Genomic DNA, 21,671 nt, shown 5'->3' with positions numbered 1-21,671 from the left:
ATCATCCCCCGCAATGGAGAAATACCTAGCTCGACGCTCCACTGCGTGATCGTCTTAGCATCTACTAGTCCCACGACGAAGCCTCATTGGGACATGGCACAGGGGACAGGGGTTGTTGGATCGCCCCCCGAGTCGTGTATCTCTTTGGCATCTGCATCTCTTCCTCCCTCCCTGTCCCTTTCTCCAAATATTGTATCTGATCCTGGCACAGGGGGGTTTTTTCTTTTTCTTTTTTTTTCTTGTTCTTCCTTTTCTCCTTCACTCTCACTCGTCTTCATACTTCTCGACATCTCGCCTGTCATACGGCATCTCTCTTCCTACTCCGAACTCCTCAAATCGTTCATCTTCGTGTGTATCACAGCCCCCGACGTGCCGTACTCACCCATCTATTCTCATTTTCTGAGAGTGCTTCTCAACTACCACCGTCCTCCTTCTAGGGTATTATATCCCGCCACCCGCCAACCTTCACAAGTTCACAACAATGGCGGCTCCCACGGAGATGGCTCATGCACAAGTGCCTCCCTCCACGGCATCAGTCTCAGATGCTGCATCAGACCCAAAGATGTCCAAACTTCCCGCCAAAATTCGCAAACGTGCCCCCAAGGCTTGTTTGTCCTGCCGAGCCCGCAAGGTCCGTTGTGACGTCTCACAACGGGGAAGGCCTTGCATGAACTGCTATCTCGACAGCGAGACATGTGTTGTCACCGGCCGCGCCTCCAGATTGTGAGCATTCATTCATTCTTATTGCCTGCCTTCCAAGTTCTTACCACATGCATCTTTCCTTACTCACTTCCTTGTCCGAATATGCCTATGCTAACCACCGTCAACCCTCGTCAACAGTAGGAGAGCGCAGCGTGAAGGGGCCGAGAACGTGCAGGCCTCCTATCCGCCTTACTCCTCAACGGCCGCCCCCTCGGGCATCTCGGCCGAGACCGTCGTCAAGTCGCGTCTGGATGGTCAGCCCATTCCCCTGGCCTCACCACCGGCTCGGCATAATATCATCGAGGCTTCTCGTGACCAACCTCCGGCCCAACCAGTCGCCCAACCGCCAGCAGCAGCAGCAGCACCACCACCACCACCACCACCACCACCACCACCACCACCACCGCGAGCGGGGTTTCGCCAGGCGGGAGATGCTCCTTTCACCCACCTATCGGGGACCACGGAGCAACGGTCAGAGACGCCTGATGCGAGCCACTCCTCATGTAACCAGAGACAAGATCACGATCAGGACCGTCATGCTAAACCCGCCGACACCTTCAGGATACCTTCACGAGCGGGTGCTGGCGCCTCAGCTGCCTCTTCCTCTACCCCTTTCGCATCAACCTCTTTCCCGACCTCCAACACCCCGCTTTCATTCAACCCTCAATCCTCTTCCCAGTGGGCGACAAACAGCCACAACAATAACAACAGCGATGACCGGTCCACCAACAATCTGGCTCTCAACTCAGACATTACCTACTCCTATTATCCTTTCCTTGCCATCGGGAACCTCCCCAACATCCCCGCCCAGGACGTAAATTACCTCGAGCTCCAGGGCTGCTTGCGAGTCCCGACCCGGCCCATCCTCGACGAATTTGTCCAGCAGTACTTCCTCCACGTCCACCCGCTTCTCCCTATGCTCAACGAGGGAGATTTCTGGGACATGTACTGCGGCCCTGCCCCCTCCACTGAGAAGATGTCCCTCCTCCTCTTCCAGTCTATGCTCTTCGCATCATGTAACGTAAGTCTTGCAGGGCTTTCCGTCTCATGGAAAGACGCTTCGCTTCGCCTTCCGTTTCCACTTCTGCCAAGTTTCTCTTCTAACAAACATGCCCCAGTTCGTCTCCCGCAACTCCATCAAAGCCCTGGGCTACCCTTCCATCCGCGCAGCTCGTGCCGCCCTCTATCGCCGCGCCAAGCTCCTCCACGATCTCGACACGGAACCCTCGCCCCTCGCCATCTCCCAGTCCGCCCTGCTCCTCTCCTTCTGGTCTCCCCCAGCGACCCCGGGTCTCCGGAAGCCCAACGCGGCCTGGCTCTCCATAGCCATCCAGCACGCCAAGACGGCCGAAGCGCACCACTACGCGTCTTTTGCCCCCTCAGCCGCCGCAGGCGTTTCCGACGGCTCCCCTTCCCCTTGCGCCTCCTCCTCTTCCGCCTCCCCGCCGCCGAACCAGCATGCGCAGTCTCACAGCTCATACTACAACAACGGCCAACAACAGCAACAACAACAGCAGCATCATCATCAACGGCAATCGCGCCATCAAAACCATCAACAACAACGACAACAGGCGCAACAACAGAAACAACAGCAGCAAGACCGCCAATACGCCCTGGCCGCGAAGAAGCAAAACACCCTCAAGCGGCTCTGGTGGTGCTGCATCATCCGCGACCGCGTCATGGGCCTCGGCATGCGCCGCCCCCTGCACCTGACCCGAGCCCACTTCGACCCGGACGCCGCCCCCAACTGCCCGGCCCTGGGCGTCCCGGACCTCGCCGACGAGATCTCCCGCTCGCGCGTCTACCCTCCCGCGACGAAACGCTGCCTGGCGGAGGTGCTCGAGCAGCTGGTCGAGCTCTGCGTCGTCCTCACCGACGTGCTTGTCCTCGTTTTCCCCCTCGACGACAGTCCCGGCTGGGGCCGCGAGATGCGAGCCGAGGAGAGGGCCCGTGTCCGTGACTGCAAGATTGCCCTGCGACGCTGGTATAAGGATGCCACGCTGCGCTTCCCCATGTGTGGAGGGGGTACTGCGAGCAGGAATGCCGGAGGTGGGAGTGGAGGTGGGAGTGGAAGAGGGTCCGAGTTTCAGCACGACTCGGTTATCCTCTACACCAACCTCATGTATATGTATTACCAGTACGTTTACCCTATTGTCCTCCCTGCATCTCTTTGCCATCTCTCTCTCTCTCTCTCTACTCGAATGCAAAGGAGACGGAAAACAAAAGACGGGTTCGACTAACACACATCGTTTCTCAGCTCCTCCCGCGTTGTTCTCAGTCACCACGAAGTCCTTCACCTAGCTCTCACGGCCTCCGCCCCATCCTTCGACACAATCCCCACGCGCGACCTGGCCATCATAGGCGAGAACCGCCACGAGCTACAGGACGCCGCCTCGGGCGTGACCGAATGTCTAAAAGAGCTCATCCAGCTCCGCCTGGCCCGCTGGCTCCCCATCAGCGCCGTCGCCTGCACCGCCCTACCTCTCGTCCTCCACATCCTCGACGTCAAGCTGTCCGCCCCGTCCACGCCCTTCTCCAGGCAGCAACCTTCCTCGTCCGGCGTCGACCCCAACACCCCATCGGCCGTCAAACAACACCGCCTCAACATCCTCATCGAAGCCATGAAGACCTACCAGCCTCAGTACGACGGCGTGGACCAGGTCTCGGAGACGATCCGCCACATCGTCAACCTCGCCCAGCTCGACCTGCCCCCGACGTCCCCGTCCCGCCCCATCTCGGACTGGACCGACATCCTTGCGTCCCAGCCGTCCTCGTACCTCCGCCTCGCCCTGACCATGGACCTTTCGCTCTCCAAGGGCCGGCTCCCCGAGGATCGGGACTTTCCTGTTAGTCTTCGCGGCCTGTTCACGGGCGGGTTCAACCCGCTGCGGAGTCTCCTGGAGAACAAGAAGCGTCTGGATGACCAGTATGCTGCCGGGGCGGGCGCCATGGGCGTGAACACGGACTTGAACATGAACATGGGCATGGGCATGGGCATGGGCATGGATGGGCCATCCTACGTCGATACCTCCGGGCACGCCCACTCCTTCTTAGGCCCCATGGACACGACGGGAGCCACCACCAACATGTCCATGCTCCACGCCGTGGACTTTGACAGCGGCACGCTGCGCCCCTCCCTGTTCAACCTGCAACCCGGGACGGTGACGGCCATTCCGTCAGACGAGGACACGGATTCGCCGGGTTCGGCGCGGGACAACAGTCCCGCGGGCATGATGGACGAACTGTCGCCCAAGCAGCAGGCCCATCACAGCAACACATGCAATCACAGCAATAACCACAGCGGCGGCGGCATGGACGTCGACATGGACGCCGACATGCGGCGGATGCACATCCACCAGAACCAGAACCAGAACCAGCAGCCACGGCCCCCGTCCGAGGGCATCGCGGGTCTCTCGTCCGAACATGAAGTGCTCGCCGCGTCGTTTGCGCTCCACGACGATCCGTCCCCCCACGCCGGGGGCGGGTTCGACGGCATGTACCTGGACGGCGCGGACCACGAAGGCGCGGAGGCGGAGCAGGATGCGGGCGACTGGATGGAGAAGGCGTGGGAGGAAATAGGACAGGCGGTGGAGGAGAACAAGGCTGACCGGGACTCGGCGAGGGCTTTGATGGAGGCGTTGAGGGACGGGGATATTAGTGAGGCGGTGGCGGTGGCGGCGACGGGGGGGTGTTAGTTGATAATGTTCGGGGCGACCCTTGTCAGATCATGGGTTAACATGGTTTCGATGATTGTATTCATGGATGCATCGAAAATGGGCCGATTAGGAAAGTCATGGCGAATCTGATAATATTTTGCAAGTATATCCGTGTGGCAGGGAGAGAGAGAGAGAGAGAACACTACTATCGAGTCTTTATATGCCCGCTCACCACCTCACCACCCCATACTCACGCGCAAGGAAGCTCCGGTAAGCGCCTTCGCACCCCCCACAGCAACAATCAAAGCCGTACTTCTCCTTGAGTATATCCGGGTCCTTCCCATAGGTGATGGTCAGCTCCTCGCCGGCCTTGACCACCACGGCGGAGACGGTAAAGACCATCACTTTCGCATTGCGGTCGTAGCAGTACTTGACGTTGCACTTGGGATGGCAGGCGTGGTTGAAGCGCGAGGCGACAGGGAAAAGACCATCGCCTCTTCCATCCCCCGGACATGCAAAGCTGACGAGGAGAACAAGTCAGTCACAAAGAACTCTTCAGGAAAAGCTACAAGAGACTTACTTGTTGGTGTGCCATGCCGAGAGCACTCGGGCCTCAAGAGACGAGTTGGCAGCAGGCTTGTAGGCATGCAGATCGAGGACAATTTGCCTTTCCACGTCGTCGAGGCCGTTGAACACCTCCATGAGGTTACAGTCGTAGGCATGGATCACGGCTTGTTCCATCAGGATGTGGTCCCCTTTGAAGAGATCCCTGACGGCAAAGGCACCCCACCCCTTGCCGGGAGAATTCCTGATCTCGAAGAAATCGTTGGCAAAGAGGCAACCGTCTGGTTCGATGGTGGAGAGGAGTGATGGTCTGGGAGATAAGCCGATGGTCAACCTCGCTGGTCCAAGCATTGTGTGAACAATAGGTTGGGGTTTAAATGGATCCATGCTGGACTCTTGGGGGATCTCGGAATCTGTATCAGGGGTCGTCGGCCCTGTAAGTTGACTTTGGAGGGTCAACCTGCTCATGCCTATATCCTCCCATTCATGCTGGCCCGCAAACATTGTGTTGATGTTGCTGCTGCTGCCGTTGCTCTTGCTGTTGTTACGCATGTCGCTGTACTGGCTTCCCGCTTCTGATATAGTAGGCATCTCAGACAAGGACACTGCCAGAACATTCTCTTGAGATACCGTGTTCACCCAGCTCCTCAGGTCAAGATGTTGAGGTTTATGGTGAAGCGGAAGCACCGAGTCCATCGTGTCGTCCACTTCTGATGGTGTTTTGATACTGGAGAAAGGATGGAGCAGCGCATCGACGTTGAGAGATCCGCATAAGAGGCTCACTTGAGTACGGCTACGGAGCCCCATTGCATTATCATCTACGATTATCCAATGAAATTAGTTCTCCCGCATGCCGGCTTTTCATATGTTGTTGGGAGTGAATACATGTACCTTTTGCTTTCTGCAGAGGCCCATATAGGTCATCCATTATGGCTTATTGATTATCGATGGATATTTGAATCACCACCGGAAGAAGATGTTAACAAGCTCGCAGAATCCAAGTTGTTTTTTATTCTTTTTCTGGAACTTAAATAGTCGCAAGACCCGACAACTATGGGTAAGAGCTGGTGATATGGCTCGTGACCAAGTTCAAAGATAGCCATAAAAGGGGAAAGAAGCAGTTATACCTAGAACCTAGAACCTAGAACCTAGAGGGTAGCAAAGTAGTTGTGTCAAATAAAGAATGATCATGCAGTCAGTAGCAAGGCGAGAGTGTATTTTGTATATTGAATTAGGCAGAGCATGGCTTATATGGTCTGACTCTCTTTCCCCTGTTATTCTTGCCGCTATGGTTATTCTTGTTGTTGTTGTCGTTGTTGTTTGTCATTCTTTCAGTGATTAGGTCACAAGAGTCGCCGAAATCCAGCAAGAGGTATAAATATAGCAAGCAATAGCTGGTAAGGTTGCTTCCTGGGAAGTCTGGTCCGTTTTGCATTAAAGGAAGAGCTGTTATGACACAGGAAACTGCCCATATCACCTGGGACTAAAAGGTGGGGGAGAGGAGAACTACATTAACACTCATATACAAGGACCGTCAAGTCAAACACATGTAGTTGAAGAAGAATCAGAAGTTGCGGAAGATAAAAGAAGGCATGTGGGTGTTCTCTTTCCCCTTTTATTCTGGACTAGGAGACAAGAAGGATGTCTTGTGTCTTGTGTCTTCTTTCTTTCTTTTTTTTTTTTGCCTCTTCAAAAACAGTAGGCAGATGGAAGGCAAATCGTTACATCTCATGAGTTGTAGCTTCTATAGCCACAGGCATCGCGAGGCAAATACCACCAAATTCAGTACAAAACTGGAACCTCGTCCCCAAGCTCCTTATCCTTCCCTTCGTCCATATAAGGCTGGAACGACTTGGCCGTATCGACAATGCACTGGGGAAAAGGGATATAGTCCTGCCCAGACAGCTGGACAAACCGGCTCCCGTCCGTCCCGACCTCCTCAGCACCCCAAGTGACATAATCAGCAGGGTATCCCTCGCCAGGCTCGCCCTGCCGAATGGCATCCCGTCGCTCGGGGAGCTTTTCGCGAAGACCATCAGCGTAGGCCTGGAAATTGATTCTGTAGGCGCTAAGGAGCAGCCGCTGGGAGGCGGCACGGTCGGGTTGCTGGACGGCGAAGACCAGCGCGCGCGCCACGTCGCGGACGTCGACGAAAGCGGGGAACGGGAAGTCGGCGGGCCAGGGGCCACCAGCGACCACGTGCCAAGCGGAGCGGACGCTGGCGGGCAAGGCGGTGGGATCGCGCGGCCGGACGACGACGGGACCGATGACGAAAGATGGGCTGACGACGGTGCCGGCGAAGGCGGACGACGAGGAGCGGTCCGGACCGTCCGGCTGCTGGCCGACAAAGTCAAAGAAGGCCTGCTCGATGGCGGCCTTGATGGCGGTGTACACCAGTCCCGGATTGGGCTTCGCAGCGCGCTGGATGGCCATGTCGATGTATTGAGTGTTGACGGACTCGTCGCCGGTGTACCGGTAGCCCGGGTCCTGTTTAAAGCGCATTATGGCGGCAAGGGACGAAAGAAGCACCACGCTCTTCAGCTGCGGACCGGCCCGGGACTGCGCGGCGCGGAGGAGGTTGGTCATGCCGTCGCGGACTTGCGGTATGATGATGTTGGGGTCCGTGGTGGTGTCCTCCGAGCGCATGCCGGGGGCTGCGACGTGGGCGATGCCGTGAACGCCGCGGACGACATGATCCCAGGCGTCGGGGGCGAAGAAGTCGGAAACTTCGACGAGTTGGAGGGTGCCAGCTTCAATATAGGAAGAGAATGCCTCGACAAGGGCGGGCTTGTAGGTGGAAAGGGAACGAACGGTTCCTCGTACGCGGTAGCCTGCGGCGAGGAACTGCAGAACAGCCGCAGACCCGATGTAGCCGTTGATGCCAGTCACAAGGACGAGGGGGGAATCATTGGTAGCCATGATTGCGGGGTATTGGGTACCTAAGAATAAGGACCAGAGGGTTTGGGAGAGTCGGAGGTTAGAACGTCGGGGAAGACCAGGCACTGGAGATGTGGAGGAAAGGGGGATACGGGGAAGATAAAGGACAGGAGTGGAAGGAGAGATAAGCAGGTCAGGTATCTTATATATCTATTCCTGGACATGTAACCCTCTTATGTCAACCTTGTACAAGTTGGATGGAAGGATTTGCTCCAGCCAAGAGAAGAATATGCCTCTTTCGAAACGGTCGTCAACGTCGACTCAACGACTCAACGCGTGGCAGGATTCCAGTTTATTTCAAAGGCATGTTGCTCGGCGGCGCTATGGAAGAACTAGAGCCCTATTTGCCTCGTAAAATAAGTATATGGACAACGTCTTGAGTGAATTTTGTGTGAACTCGGGAGGGGTGTTGTGGTAAAGGATCAGGTGACTGACGTCTTGTAAGCTGACTTCCTGATTTATGTCAGCTTCCTGCCTTATTAGGAATCCCAAGACCCGAGACTCGCGGTTCCATTGGCTTACATATCGCGTGTTGGGCAGAAATTTCACCCCGCATACGACAAAACCGTGTAAGACCATTGGCTTAAGAGGATGGCGGACAAAGCTGGAATGACTAAGGCAAGGTACACAGAGGCGTTGGTACTTAAGACATTTACTTCGTTTAAGCTGGTACATACGACCATACCCACCGGAAAACTCGGGATCCCGTCCGCTCTCCCCTAGATAAGCCAGTGAGGGCCGGATTAGTAGTTGGGTCGGTGACGACCAGCGAATACCCGGTGTTGTATGTTTTTTGGGTTTTTTTGCCTCTCATTTTCTCCTTTCGTCATTACAGTCAGTCAGTACAAGCTTCTATCAAGTGCGCACAAAGGCACCGAACGATCAAGGCGTGTCTGTCTATCGCTTCTTCCTATTCCTTCTTTTTTTCCCCCGATAAAGCCGAGATGTACAAAACTAAACACGGAGCAGTCCGAGACGGCATTGCATGATTGATCCTGTCCCCAAACGAGCCACTGTACCGAGGTACTGCCGCATGCTTACTAAGGTAACGCCGACCAAAACACAATTCTCCCATGTTTTCTCTCTCTTTTCTCAGCCAACTTTGTCGCACGACCCAGGTCGCTCCATTTCCCGAATTCATACCCTTCACCTATCGTTTCACCTGATCTGGTCTCTCTTCAAAGCCGACCAAAGACTTCTTGCAAAAACCTATCTTGTCTCAAATGGGCGACCAAAGACAAAACATTGAAAACACTTCCACTGCCCCTCCCACTTTATTTACCATTACCACGCCCTCGGCGACAGCGTACTCTGCTTTATCTGTCCGAGGTCGGTGAGTGTATCCACTCAGACGTGGTGATAATCATCACGACTCGACTCGGTACAGATGTTCGTTTAAGTTAGTAGGGACTCTTTTCTCATTAGGCACTCCCGCGTGCTCGGTACGACCCTCTTTTCTCGGCCTCTACATCCCCGAAAAGAAATAAAGAAGAGCACCTCCACTGAGACTAGCCATGATGTGACTGGCCTAGAAGTTCGGTTCGTTCGGCCTTTTGTCCTTTTGTCGGCGCTTCGCGGTCCCAGCAGTCTGGGTCGTCACACAACCACAGTCTCCCGTCGAGTAGGAACCTTTGTCTATTGTCGGAGAAGGCGATAACACACGGCACACAGGCCACAGGCCGCCAGGCCCGCCTACATACGCATACAACGTACGTTGTAGAGCTCGTCACACGCATTGACCACTTTCCTCCCAGGTATCTCTCAGTTTGCTCTCAGGTTGCTCTCAGGTTTGTCAGCATGCTCCCTATATGTACGTTGTACGGAGCTCTACAACGGACGGAGTTAGGCTGCTCCTTATGATCCCCCAGTCTCGTCTCCCCATTCTCCCTCTTTCGGCCCCCCATGCACATTATTCACAACTGCTGCGGCGCATCGCACATCCCCCATCGCACATCCCCCGTGCCCAACAAACCCCCCCACCTTGCTCCCCCCCCCCCCCTTTCCACTCCGGATGTGCTCCGCGGAGGAACCACACTTCAACCCCCAGCTCGCAGTGATTGCTCCTCACATGATCTGGAACTCCAGTTCCAACTCTTCGGTTCTCCGGCTTTCTCCAGACCCCAATGCAAAACGAGGACATCAGGCATAATCATTGTCATTTATGATGGACAAGCACAAAGTACGAGACAATGGATTTCCATTATGCCATGCCATGCCGGCATCCCCCGTTTCTTTTACCGTGCGAATTCTTTACTTTGTTTTTCTTTCGCCCTCGAGTTCTCCCTGGGCCCCCGTGCGATAGCATGTTCAGATCGGCCGCAGCTGCAGAAATCTTGCTTGGCCCTTGGACAAATCGGCTTGGCAGACAGTTGGTGCCTGGCTTGTACAACCGCACCACAAACTACGAAGGTATGATGTATGCAAGGGTTGAAGCAAAATGCGACCTACTCCGTGTCCGTGTCTGGACTTATTCGAGAACCTACAAAGGTCGGGCGGAGTGCAGAGTGCAAGTGCAGAGTGCAGCGTGCAGCGTACAGAGGCGGCCGCACAAATCAGCCCAATGGCCGGAGACCAAACCCGCAGGCCGCGCATCTGGCGGTTGGCGGTTGGGCGGCTAGGAGGACTCGCTCGACTAGAGCATTCGCCTCCGTCGTCCCGTCGTAACGATGGACGATGGACGATGGACGATGGACGATGGACGATGGACGATGAGCAATTCACACGCACGCTATTCGTCCTATTCGTTGTCGGCATCCTGGGATTCTCCGAACGTCAATGCTCAAGCTACGAACGTGGCCCTTTATGCCCTATGGGGCACATTATTAGTCCGCCTCACTTCCTATCCGTGCCTCGCCCACTGATCAACAAAACTACGGGGCACGTACAACATATGTACTCGATCACGGTGACTAGCAGCCGAACCACAACCCCTGTCAAAGCAACGAAGCAAGGAGATGCCTTGTACGCACGTTTTCTCTTCTGCCCATCTTCCCTCTATCCTCCCCATGCCCTCCACTTCCTCCACCCACCACTTATCAACAGGACGGACCAGAAGGAGACAACCATCTCCACACGCGGGAGCCGTGAGCCTGCTTCCGGAAAGAGTAATCAGCCTATTTGGTACCCAATGAGATACACCCATCTCCAGGAATATCGTCGCCTCGTCGGCTGCAGGTTGGCCCGACGAGGTCGCCCATCGGCCCATCGCCCATCGCCCATCACCCATCATCATCACTACCCTACCACCCCACGCCCAACGCCCAGCAGCGTAGCCATGTCACGCCCCGGCAACATCATGCGAGTTGTGTCATTACCAGCGCCACCGAGGGCTAAATCCTAACTAGTGACTCGCAACCCTCAAAGGCCGTTGTCCTAATCCGGCTCGACAAACTGGCCTTGACCTGGTTTGACCTCCTCCTTTTCCCCTACAAATGTACGTTCATGCGGTTTGCAACCCGCCTCGCACATCGTTGCATCGGGGTTTGGCGCATCGGACATCGGGGTTTGCAGCTCAGCCCCGTCTTTTCCCGCTTCACCATCGACACTGGCTAGCCTGGACTAGGCCATGGGGCCCCCCTCAGACCCCGTTGCTCGTTGCTCGTTGCTTGGAGCTAACCTATCCTATCCTAACCTAACCCTTCGCGCACCACTCGGTCTCTACAACCTATTCAAAGAGACCATGCTAAGGGATCGGCCGCCGCAAGACCAGGATGTAAACCGATTTATCCAAACAACCCCGGCCCATGTCGCTGTCTATCTGTACGAAGGACATCCCCGAGGAGCATAGGACATGGAAGTTTAACTCCGGTTTGACAATCCATCTGCAACTGGCTGACGTCCTCTACTTTCTCGTGGCGATGGTAGTTGAGGTATTCGTAGTCTGAACGAGATTTTTAAAAGCATTACATCTTCGTCGTCTTCCCATGCTCTATCTACCATTCATCTACTCCATCACTACTACTCTCTGCGCAGGTTTTGGCCACGCTCCATCAGACGAATCGAAATTGTGAACCTCGGCTTCTCGCCATTGACTAACAACTCTCTCCCCACCTCCACAAGGAAGGCCCTCTACCTCCATCTCTCTCGCTCTCTGCTCCGTCCGCCGAGTCTCTCAATCCCCAATCTCGCCCACCCACAAAACCACCATGGCTATCGACCCCCAAACACGTATCGCTCGACCTCCACCTAAACCGGCTGCATCAGCCAAGGAAACCGCCACATCAGCCACCGAAGCCGAATCAACCAACGAACAACAACAACAACAACAACAACTACAACAACAAGAACCACCACCTCAACCCCCTCCCTCCCCCTCCCAGCGCTTCTTCCGCCCCGCCTCCGCCGACCCCCCACGCCCCCCCTCCTCCTGGCAACGAAAAGCCGCCGTCCTCGAAGCCGAAATCCGCTCCAAAAACTGCAACAAGATGGGCTGCCAGCTCCTCTGCTACCGCATGCGCCCCGCCGCCTGCTTCGAGGTCGACCAGGCCCAGACCGCCATCCTGTTCCCCGACGGCCAGCTGCGCCGCGACCCCGACCCGCGCGCCCGCGTGCCCCCGCCCGCCCTCCGCTTCAACCTGCCCCTTTTCTGCATCGAGTGCGGCGTGCGCACCCGCTTCTACGCCCCCGGCGACCAGATCCGCACTCGCTCCCACGAGGAGCTGTGGATGTGCGGCTGCGGCCACTTGCGCCGCAAGACGGACCGCTACGAGTCCCGCTTGTGCGGCGAGTGTGGCGATACGTGCCTTAGCGCTGCGGTGTCGAGTCGGCGGAAGCGGAGGAGGGTGACGCCGCCGGAGGATCTGTAAAAATAAAAAATAAACATAAAAATAAAGGAGGAAAGAATTTTTTTTTGAATTGGAGCTGGAGCGAACGTCCCGGATTCGGGCGTCCCAGGGCGGGTGTTTATATTACTACTTAACTGACAATGATCAGCAGCGGAACACAGGACGCTTTTGAAAACGGCTGCAGACAATGTGTGTTCTTTGGTTTGGTTCGGGTTTGCTTTTTTTCAGAATAGTTTCAAAGGACTCGCGTCCAGACAGGATAGTTTACATCGATACCCCCTTAATCTAAGCCAAGTCGCGTTGAATTTCAACATGAAGTGCCGAAAAGTCGAAAAGTCGAAAAGTCGAATCACGTGCCTCAAGATGAATGTGGTCGGGTGGAAATGTGCGGGCGTCCGTCGTCGGTATCGAAACCTGTTGTCTAGAACAATCCCCATCGTGAACAGATGCTTGACAAACTAAAAGACAGCTATTTTGGCGTGGAGAATGCAAAATACCATCGGTCGCATTGTGCAAGATTTGCCCTTTGCAAATCACAAGAAGATAAAGAATAGGCGCGCGGTAATAACCACTCTACCTTACAGAGGGGAGAGTAAAGCAGAGTAAAGCAGAGTAACCAAAAATAATTATAATTATAATAACAAAAGACAAGGAGCTTCTTTGTTGGAACTAGAGTGAGGAAATAAGATTGAATGGACGAGGTTCATCTTCAAAGAACCGCCCTGATTCTGCTCAAGGCGCCGAGAACCACTCATTCCACCCAGGCAGTGGGGGAGTCGTTTCATGCAACCAGGCAAAGCGCTTAACACTGCATCGTAAAATCGTATGTAATATGCGACCTGCCGCGACGAAATCAACAATCAAGCAAACAATTCCCGCACAAGCTAGAGCCAGCTAGAGCCAGCTAAAAGCCAGCGACGCCTAATAAATGAGAAGGGATTCCAGTGTCGGGGCCAACTTACATGAGATACCGTCTGCCGCTACCATCGCCCACAGCTGACCACCAACACAAGACACAAAGCAAGACACGGAGGTATTGGGGATTGATCCCGAGGACAACCCTGGGATAGGGGGAGGGGGGACAGTAAAAGTCCTATTATCCTCACCTGCATCGCTTTCTTCACGACTCTTCTGGCTTCGCCTCCCAGTCGAATCCTCCTTGGTGGCTTCTTCTCGGTTTCTCGTGGCACCATGTCATTCCCCAATGTGTGCAAAAACCCACCCACCGGGCCTGTGCCTTGCGATGCGGGCGTCGCCGGCACTGGTGTAAGCGCATCCCTCTCCGATACAAGAGAATCAAAAAGTCCAAAAGCTAACCAATCTCTCACAGGTCCTGTTGTCGTTCTTCTTCACGGCCGGCCTCGCCCTCATCCTGAGTCTCACAATCATCCTATCCGAGTTCAAGGGCAAGCCGTCCAACATCCGCCGCCGACTTCTCAGCAGCTACTCGGACCAGCAGATCCTCCTGGGCATCGGCATCCACGCAGTCGGTCTGGCCAAGTGGCGATCTATGATCACATATCATTTCTTCATCGTCTGGTGCCTGGGCCTGCTGGCCCAAACCGTCCACAACGCGACGTTGCTCTCCCTCGTCCACGACTTTCGGCGCGACTGGGTGCTGCGGTGGTTGCGCCAGTTCCTCATGTTCGTCAACATGGCGCTCTCCGTCGTCTACGGCGTCTTCATCCTCCGCGCCGTCGAGCGGGGCCTGACCGACGACCCGGTCCCCATCGGCTGCGTCTGGGAAGCCGGCATCAGCGGCAGCGGCGCCACCCGCAGCGGCCTGAGCTACTTCGGCACCATCGCCGTCATGGCCGCCAACGTGGTGGTCTTTTTCCTGGCCAGCTGGTACCTGCACGCCCGCACGCAGCGCTTCGCCAAGCCGGTCAAGCTGGTGGGCACGCTGCTCATGGGGGCGCTCGCCACCGGGGCCATCGTGCGTTGCCTCTTCGCGTCCGACGCGCTCGGCCACGGGCCTAGCTTTCCCTTGGAGGCGGGCGAGAAGGAGTGGAGCTTCGGGCAGCTGCTCTCCGTCATCGTCCTCCTATTCCCCCTGGTGTCCACCGTGGAGATTCTCCGGGGTGAGCTCCTGGCGGCACCTTGCGACTTGACCGATGGTAAGGGATTTGTTGAGGACACGGAGATGAATCGGTTCTAGACGAGCCACGCCTGGAGTTTGTGAGCCCGATCTTTTGTGGTAATAGCAACAGAGCTGAAGGAGGTATTGGAACTTGTTTGCGAGTCACGTCTGAGCAAGGGAGAAGCACAACAAAAAAAACAAAAAAAGAATGTTTGGGAAGCGAGGAACTTTATGATACCCTATACAGATAACGCGGTTGTTGGTCATGGCATTCCACTTTATTGTTCACTTTCGGGCTCAGAACAGACCCAACAATCCCGCGTTGGCAGTTCGGAGCCATGATATTTTCCTTGATTTTCGGTTTTGCATTAGGTACAAGTGTCTGCTTTCTGCATTTAGCAACTTTGGCTGTTTCCTGGGACTCAAAATGACGAAAGAGTGTGCATGCCCAACGGAGGGTTGCGACAAAGCCTGATGAGCGAGCGTTTGCAGGAGAACAAGTTGAGCACTAAAATAGAGAAAGGGAGACAGAAGCGTAAATAAGTGCGAAGAATTGGACTGTCAAATATTCGTCCACTACCTTAGTTGGACATGTTCGCGTATATTAGGAGGCCAAGCCTTATAGCTATCCCCGTTCTGGACGATTAGGCATATATATCGATAGTATGTAGTCTGTTCTACCGAAAGCCGCAGGGCAGACTGTTTCAACTTCTAAAAATAGTAATTATAAATTATTACATTCACCCGGACCGTAGACCTTTTTTACCTTATAGCATAATTTGTATATAGATATAGGGAGATATAATTAACCGGGGTATTAGAGTATATATAAAAAGGGCCCTTATACAGTCCTGTATATATCTACATAACGATAGCAGAAATTTCTCAGAAAATATATCTACACTAACCGTTATATAAGAGCCTGCATAATAACGCCCGCGGCAGTCCTTATCTGCCTAAAGCTAAAGGTCTATTATATAATCCTTTTTAATACTAATCCCGACTAAGTAGTATGCTCGACTTATAAAGCACCCCGGTTCGAAACTTTATAGGTTAAAAAAGAGTTAACGGACCCCTATACCGACGAATCCGTTATTAACCTAACCGGAGATACTCCCCCACGACTAAAGCAGGAGTATACGGAATCGACTAAGGCAGTTTACGTACCGGGGGCCGTCGCCTAGGCGTAGGTATAAGGCAGAACGCTTATTACTGTATTTTAAACCGGTAAAGCGTAGCATAGGGCTAGTATCTAATTAACCCGATAAGAACAGTAGCCGAAGACTATAAAAGAGATTAGTATCGGCCTATATAGCGTCGAGTTCTATATATAAGATATTGGTGGCGTAGATATCTTCAAGTATATAAAAATCGGTGGATAAAAAATTACCGGCCGCGTTACGATTTTACTAGACTAGACTTTCCCGACCCACTAAGACCTTATACGCTATATTATTAGCTAGTTTATCCCTAAGATATCTTCTTATTAGTTTAAGCAGGACCTTACCCTATTTCTATATAACGCGAAGAATCCGAAAAACATTATCTTCTTCCGATATAAGGCATATAACACTATAACGCTCCGTGTGTTTCTACGCGAATCAGGTCTTAGTCTAATACAGGAGTATTACCTTACCTTCCTCCGGAAGACCTAGGTGCCCGTACTAAAGGCAATCTCTAGTAAGCGTATAAAGCAAAATAACGATAAGGAAGAGGTACTAATCGCTATAAAGAAGGAAGTTAGAAAGGGTCCGCGCGTAAAGAGGCAGGCAGGAAAGGGTAAAGGGAAATAAGTAGTAAAGGTAAAGGTTAAGACTAAGCCGGTAACGTTTACTAAGCCGTAGGCGAAGGTTAAGACCGAGATAGTAGATTACACCGACGCGTAGTCGGAGGTTAAGACCGATATAGTAGATTATACCGATATATAGGGTTATATAGAAGAGGAGGATAAAGGCACGGAGGAGTAGGAGGAGGCGGGTAAAAGTAAGGTGCCACCACTAATAATAGATCTTCGCGGCCGGAAACGTATATTTTCGATTAGTACCGATATAAAGCCTTAGAATTAATTACTACTCTCGCTTTCTATATCCGAAAAGTCTATAGTCCTGTTAGTCTCCGTAATAGCTTATTCTATATTTAGACCCTCCTTTTCGAGTAGGTCCTTTATCGCGGTAATACTACTACGCGGTGCGGGTAATAAGACTAGCGGGGGCTCCGTCCTCGCGGTAATATAGGTATATAAGCCGTTCCGTATATAACTATAAAGTGGTAGAGTAGGGTACTTTTTACCCTATATAGTTAGTAACTCTTAGAGACCCTTTATAGTCTGCTTTATCGCCGAGTATATCGCTATCACGTCCGCCGGCAGATACGCGTTAAGCTACAATAGGTCTTCCGTAAGAAGCGTTTCTAGTGTACGGAGCCGTATAGGATCTAGCCGAACTTGAAAGTTCTATTCGGCCTAGTGATAAAGTACCTATAGCTTACCCGTAATAATATAAGGTCTAGATAGTTATACGCGGATCCGGTAGTTATTATAGACTTAAATAAATCGTATAAAGTCTAAACGTATAAGCGGTATATACACATAAAGTAGTGTAATATGGTTAGCGATTAAACGGTTATCGAAAAGATCGTTTTCGGATAGGTAGATAAAGTACTCCTAAAGATATATTAGTAAAAGGTAAAATAACGATAGTAAATAGTTTTACTTACCCTTTAGTGTACCGAACGGGACTAGCAGAGTCTATTCCACTAAGCCTTAATCCGTTAATTATAGATACTCTTTCTAAATACCTAGTAGTCTTTAAACTTAATCGGAACCTCCTCTCCGGCTACGTTCTTTGTTATACGAGTCTATATAGATATATACTAGTACGCACCGGCGAGTAAGGTTATCTTTTTACCCCGGTCGGATCGAATAAACCGCGGGATAAATCCAGTCTTACGTATAACGTTAATATACTACGTAAAGATATTCCTAGTAGTATACGCCAAGACGCCTACGTAAGACTAAGTTATAAATCGGGTATACGTATCGATACCGGTATAAATCTCGAAGCCGAAAGGAAGAAGCTTATCGTACGTATCTATAGACTAAAAGAAATTCGGTCCCGGCGTTATTCAGCCCTTTCTTCGGTACCGTATCTCCTTTAAACGCGCTATAACCTCTTTAGGGAAGAGTTCCGAATAGGTACGGTAAAAAGTATAGCGGCTAATTATATAGCCCTTCTATCGTATAAATATATAGAGCTATATAGCGCCGAGCCCACGTGTAAAGGAGGCCTTAAGGTCTTCGCGTTTAAAGAATTCTCGTATCTTAGCTTTCGCCTCCTCAATACGGGGCGTATCTTACCGCCGCTATAACTTATTACGTCTACGAATATCTTTAAGCCCGTATTTCGATATCTGGAAGCCTTCGGTCTATAGCTATCGTAGTAGCTCGGCGTTATTTAGGTTTTCGAAGAAGAGCTCGTGTACGCGTCGAATAAGATCCGTGGATATTACTATACGTGTTTCGCGAGAAAGACCCCAGGCCTTATAACGCCGCTATAACGTTATACGGCTAATTAATATACCTGTTTTCTATCGTATATAGTCGTAAATCGAGTCGTCGGTAAAGCCCTATTCCTAGCGGCGATAGACCTCCTCGCGAAGAGGTTTAAGATCCTATCGTCTACCTCGTATATCGGTGGTATTATATACAGTTCTGTACAGAGAGGTAAGGTAAGTATACGTATAATATTAATAAGAAAAGTTTCATAAAGTTAGATTAAATAAGCAGAGAAGTATAATAAGTATAATAAGTATAATAATATATTATTTACAGTGTAGCTAATACTAGTTATATGTATTAAGTCCAATCTAATAATAGTATAGCTATACTCTATATATATAGTAAGAATATAAAAATAATAATCTAAGTAATATAAATATATTCTTTTTATATATATTCTTATATCTTCTTTATTATATTAATTATATTAAGTATAGAATAAGAAGTATTATATAGCCTTATATATAGAATAGTATAGCGTAATATATATATATATATATATATATTACGCTATACTATTCGATATATTAGTCTATAAATACATTACTAAATCTAAGGATTTAGATATAGTATACTATAGCCTATAGCCAATATTTAAGACCTATAGTAGTAATAATAAGATATTTAGTATAGAGTAGTATATAGCTTATAAAGAGGTTTTAGTCTATAAATATATTTAAGCTTTATTAATCTTATCGTATATTAAAATAACACGTATATAATTAGTCTAATAAAGAAAAATATATATATATATTATATTAAGTTATATCTATATAAGTCTCTTATTTCTTTAATTTAAATAGTATAGACTCTATTATAGGTACTGTATTACTTAGCTTCTATCTAGGTATTCTTAATATCTACTCTTATTATATTCTAATTCCCGAGATCTGAAGCCCTAAATTACGTATAAATCCCGTAAAGACCGTATTATAGTCCCGTAACTATACGATACACCCCCTTATTTAAGATACGTCTTCTTAGTTTAACTAAGTAATTAAAGGCTTTAGTTTAAACTAAACGCCTATAAACTTTTCTATTATAAAAATAATTATTAAGAGAAAACGCCCTTATAAAAAGGATATAAATCTACTCTATTTAAACGTTTAATTTAAATCTATTTTAATTAGTTTGCTTTTAATTAGCCCCGATCGGCTTAATTAGCTCTATATCTATTAGGTTAACTATGATTTTAGTAGGTATTATTATTATTATCACTATCGCTACTATAGTCTTATAGTATTGTTATAAATACTTCCTTTTTAAGGCTTATATTAACAAATACGTTAATAGTATTATACTACCTTATCTTTAGGTTAAACTAGGGAGTAATAGCTATTAATAGACAGAATAACTATAAGGCTAATATTATAGTATATATATCTTTTAGTTTTAATCGCTTTTATTAATCTTCTTATACTATAAAGTATACTTTATATTTAGTAAGAATTTCTTTTTTATTAAACTTGGATATATATATATATATATATATAGGTAAGGACTTATATTTATTAGCCTAATATAGACTTACCTCTCTTAGGAGTCTATTTACTAATACCTTTTAAGGTACTCCCATATAGTCTATAACCACCGCTCTTATAATAGTTAAAGGTATATATTATAGTAGTAGTTATATAAAGGTAGGAGAGTATCGCGGGTTAAATATAATAGTAGCTAAGAGATATTAAAAAGAGAGGACTTTTTAGTGCTAATATTATCGGTATTATTAATAGCTTACTTCCTTATATATATAGAGTTATATATTCTTTTAACGCTAAAGAACGCCTTTTATATATTATTATTCTATACCTTCTTAGTTATATAAAGACTTATAATAGATAAGCGCGTAGGTAATAAGCGTATAGCTAATAGGCACCCCTTAAAGATACCCGTGGCTAACTATTATTAGTTATTATTTTCCTTTATATCTTTAACTACGGATAACGCTATAAAGAATATATGCGCCGGACCATTTACTACTGATATTATAGGCGTAGGGAATAGCTTAAACGATATAGTAGTAAATCCTGAATTCTTATCCGTAGCGATAATAATAGCTTGTCTTATAATAATACTAAAGGTAGTATTTTAACCTATACTAATAGTAATAGTACGTATAGTACTAATAGTATAGGTTTTCATATTAATAGTAGTCGTATCTTCTATAATAATAGCGGTACTATAATCTATAGTAGTAGTAGTATATTCTATATCCATAATAATAGTCTATTTTAAAATAATAGCGATAGCCTTATTTTTATTTATAGTAATAGTAATAGCGTCGCTTTTATCTATAATATCTTAATTCTACTTAGAAGTGTGATCTTTATTAAAAATAATATCTTATATAGTTATAATATCTATTAGATATACTAGCTATACGCTAAAGCTATTTAGGGAGTAGTATCTAGTATAGTAATTAACTTTCGCTTTTAGTTTTAATCTTTATTATCGGTTTTATTTAGCTTAGGTATTATTATATACCTATAATAGTAGTTATAATAGGTCCTAGGTATAAGCCTATCGGGGTCTAGCCACTTTTAGTCTAAGACCCCTCGAGGTATAAATAAAGCAGTTATTATACGAGTAAATAAAATAGTCTTTTAAAGTAAATAAAGTAGCCTTTAAGGAAGTAAATAAGTAGTCCTTAAGAAGTAATAAAGAGTAGCGGAGCGTAGTCTTAAGGAGCGAAGTATCGCACGTCAAATAGGCACTTGAATGATTAACTTAGTAGAGCAGAAATCTCGTGTGTATGTATTGTGTTAAGTTATATCTAGGAGAGTCTCTTATGCCCTTAATTTGGGTGGTGAAGACTCCGTTATGGGTACTATGTTATTTAGATCCTATCCGGTCTTTTCCAGTATCCACCCTTATTATATCCTGATGCCCGAAGTCCCTGATATCCGGAGCCCTTAGTTATGGAGTGGATCCCCCCTGGATCCCCTATAGGCTATATCGTGGTCCTGCCTATACGATACACCCCTTTAGTTAAGGTGGGTCTTCCCAGATTAACTGACTAATTAGAGGCTTCGGTTTAAACCAAACGCTCTTAACTTTTCTGTCGTAAAATTAATAGTTAGGGGAAAACGCCCTCGTAAAAGGGATCTAAATCCGCCCTATTTAACCGTTTAATTTAATTCTATCTTATTTAGTTCCTCGATCCTGATTGGCCGGATCTGCTTAATCGGATCTATATCTATCGGATCTGCTACGCCCTCGGGGGCCTTCGTCGTTACTGTGGCCGTGGCTTTAGCGCGTTTAATCTCTTTGTGTAGTCGTTTAGACTACTCAATACGGTCCTTTTAATCCGTTAAATTAAGCTATTACTGTAGTCTTTTGATTCCTTCCTCCGGTAGTGCCTTCGTTAAACCGTCCGCGATTATCTCCTTCGT

The 21,671-nt window shown here is 49.2% G+C and overlaps 5 protein-coding genes across 5 annotated transcripts; 3 read left to right on the top strand and 2 right to left on the bottom strand.

The window, feature by feature from the left end:
• Nucleotides 1–5: 5 nt before the first annotated feature.
• On the top strand, nucleotides 6–4,667 carry SODALDRAFT_380691 (hypothetical protein). Its single transcript, XM_028615123.1, has 4 exons — nucleotides 6–723; nucleotides 841–1,723; nucleotides 1,821–2,839; nucleotides 2,960–4,667. The coding sequence occupies exons 1-4, from the start codon at nucleotides 482–484 to the stop codon at nucleotides 4,395–4,397; spliced, it is 3,582 nt and encodes a 1,193-aa protein (XP_028464167.1). The 5' UTR covers nucleotides 6–481; the 3' UTR covers nucleotides 4,398–4,667.
• Nucleotides 4,587–5,729, bottom strand: SODALDRAFT_380690 (SET domain-containing protein; the record flags this gene model as incomplete). Its single annotated transcript, XM_028615122.1, has 2 exons — nucleotides 4,587–4,878; nucleotides 4,939–5,729. The coding sequence occupies 2 exons, from the start codon at nucleotides 5,727–5,729 to the stop codon at nucleotides 4,587–4,589; spliced, it is 1,083 nt and encodes a 360-aa protein (XP_028464166.1).
• A 787-nt stretch (nucleotides 5,730–6,516) lies between these two features.
• SODALDRAFT_335463 (ketoreductase) lies at nucleotides 6,517–7,971 on the bottom strand. The gene has a single exon (XM_028612463.1). The coding sequence runs from the start codon at nucleotides 7,839–7,841 to the stop codon at nucleotides 6,705–6,707; it is 1,137 nt and encodes a 378-aa protein (XP_028464165.1). The 5' UTR covers nucleotides 7,842–7,971; the 3' UTR covers nucleotides 6,517–6,704.
• A 4,033-nt stretch (nucleotides 7,972–12,004) lies between these two features.
• SODALDRAFT_325708 (hypothetical protein) lies at nucleotides 12,005–12,664 on the top strand (the record flags this gene model as incomplete). Its single annotated transcript, XM_028610004.1, has 1 exon — nucleotides 12,005–12,664. The coding sequence occupies one exon, from the start codon at nucleotides 12,005–12,007 to the stop codon at nucleotides 12,662–12,664; it is 660 nt and encodes a 219-aa protein (XP_028464164.1).
• A 755-nt stretch (nucleotides 12,665–13,419) lies between these two features.
• On the top strand, nucleotides 13,420–15,198 carry SODALDRAFT_380686 (hypothetical protein). The gene is made up of 3 exons (XM_028615121.1): nucleotides 13,420–13,909; nucleotides 13,974–15,044; nucleotides 15,123–15,198. The coding sequence occupies exons 1-2, from the start codon at nucleotides 13,835–13,837 to the stop codon at nucleotides 14,799–14,801; spliced, it is 903 nt and encodes a 300-aa protein (XP_028464163.1). The 5' UTR covers nucleotides 13,420–13,834; the 3' UTR covers nucleotides 14,802–15,044; nucleotides 15,123–15,198.
• The last annotated feature ends 6,473 nt before the right edge of the window (nucleotides 15,199–21,671 follow it).

The sequence above is a fragment of the Sodiomyces alkalinus genome, assembly GCF_003711515.1.
Source record: "Sodiomyces alkalinus F11 unplaced genomic scaffold SODALscaffold_9, whole genome shotgun sequence".
NCBI lineage: Eukaryota > Fungi > Ascomycota > Sordariomycetes > Glomerellales > Plectosphaerellaceae > Sodiomyces > Sodiomyces alkalinus.
This window is presented reverse-complemented; position numbering and strand designations above follow the sequence as displayed.

Bases quoted from the DNA above. Each gene is read 5' to 3' on its own strand.
- SODALDRAFT_380686 (XM_028615121.1), top strand. From the start codon at position 13,835: ATGTCATTCCCCAATGTGTGCAAAAACCCACCCACCGGGCCTGTGCCT. The intron at 13,910-13,973 runs GTAAGCGCATCC...AATCTCTCACAG, and splicing joins CGGGCGTCGCCGGCACTGGT to GTCCTGTTGTCGTTCTTCTT.
- SODALDRAFT_335463 (XM_028612463.1), bottom strand. From the start codon at position 7,841: ATGGCTACCAATGATTCCCCCCTCGTCCTTGTGACTGGCATCAACGGC.
- SODALDRAFT_380691 (XM_028615123.1), top strand. From the start codon at position 482: ATGGCGGCTCCCACGGAGATGGCTCATGCACAAGTGCCTCCCTCCACG. The intron at 1,724-1,820 runs GTAAGTCTTGCA...AACATGCCCCAG, and splicing joins TGCTCTTCGCATCATGTAAC to TTCGTCTCCCGCAACTCCAT. The intron at 2,840-2,959 runs GTACGTTTACCC...ATCGTTTCTCAG, and splicing joins CTCATGTATATGTATTACCA to CTCCTCCCGCGTTGTTCTCA.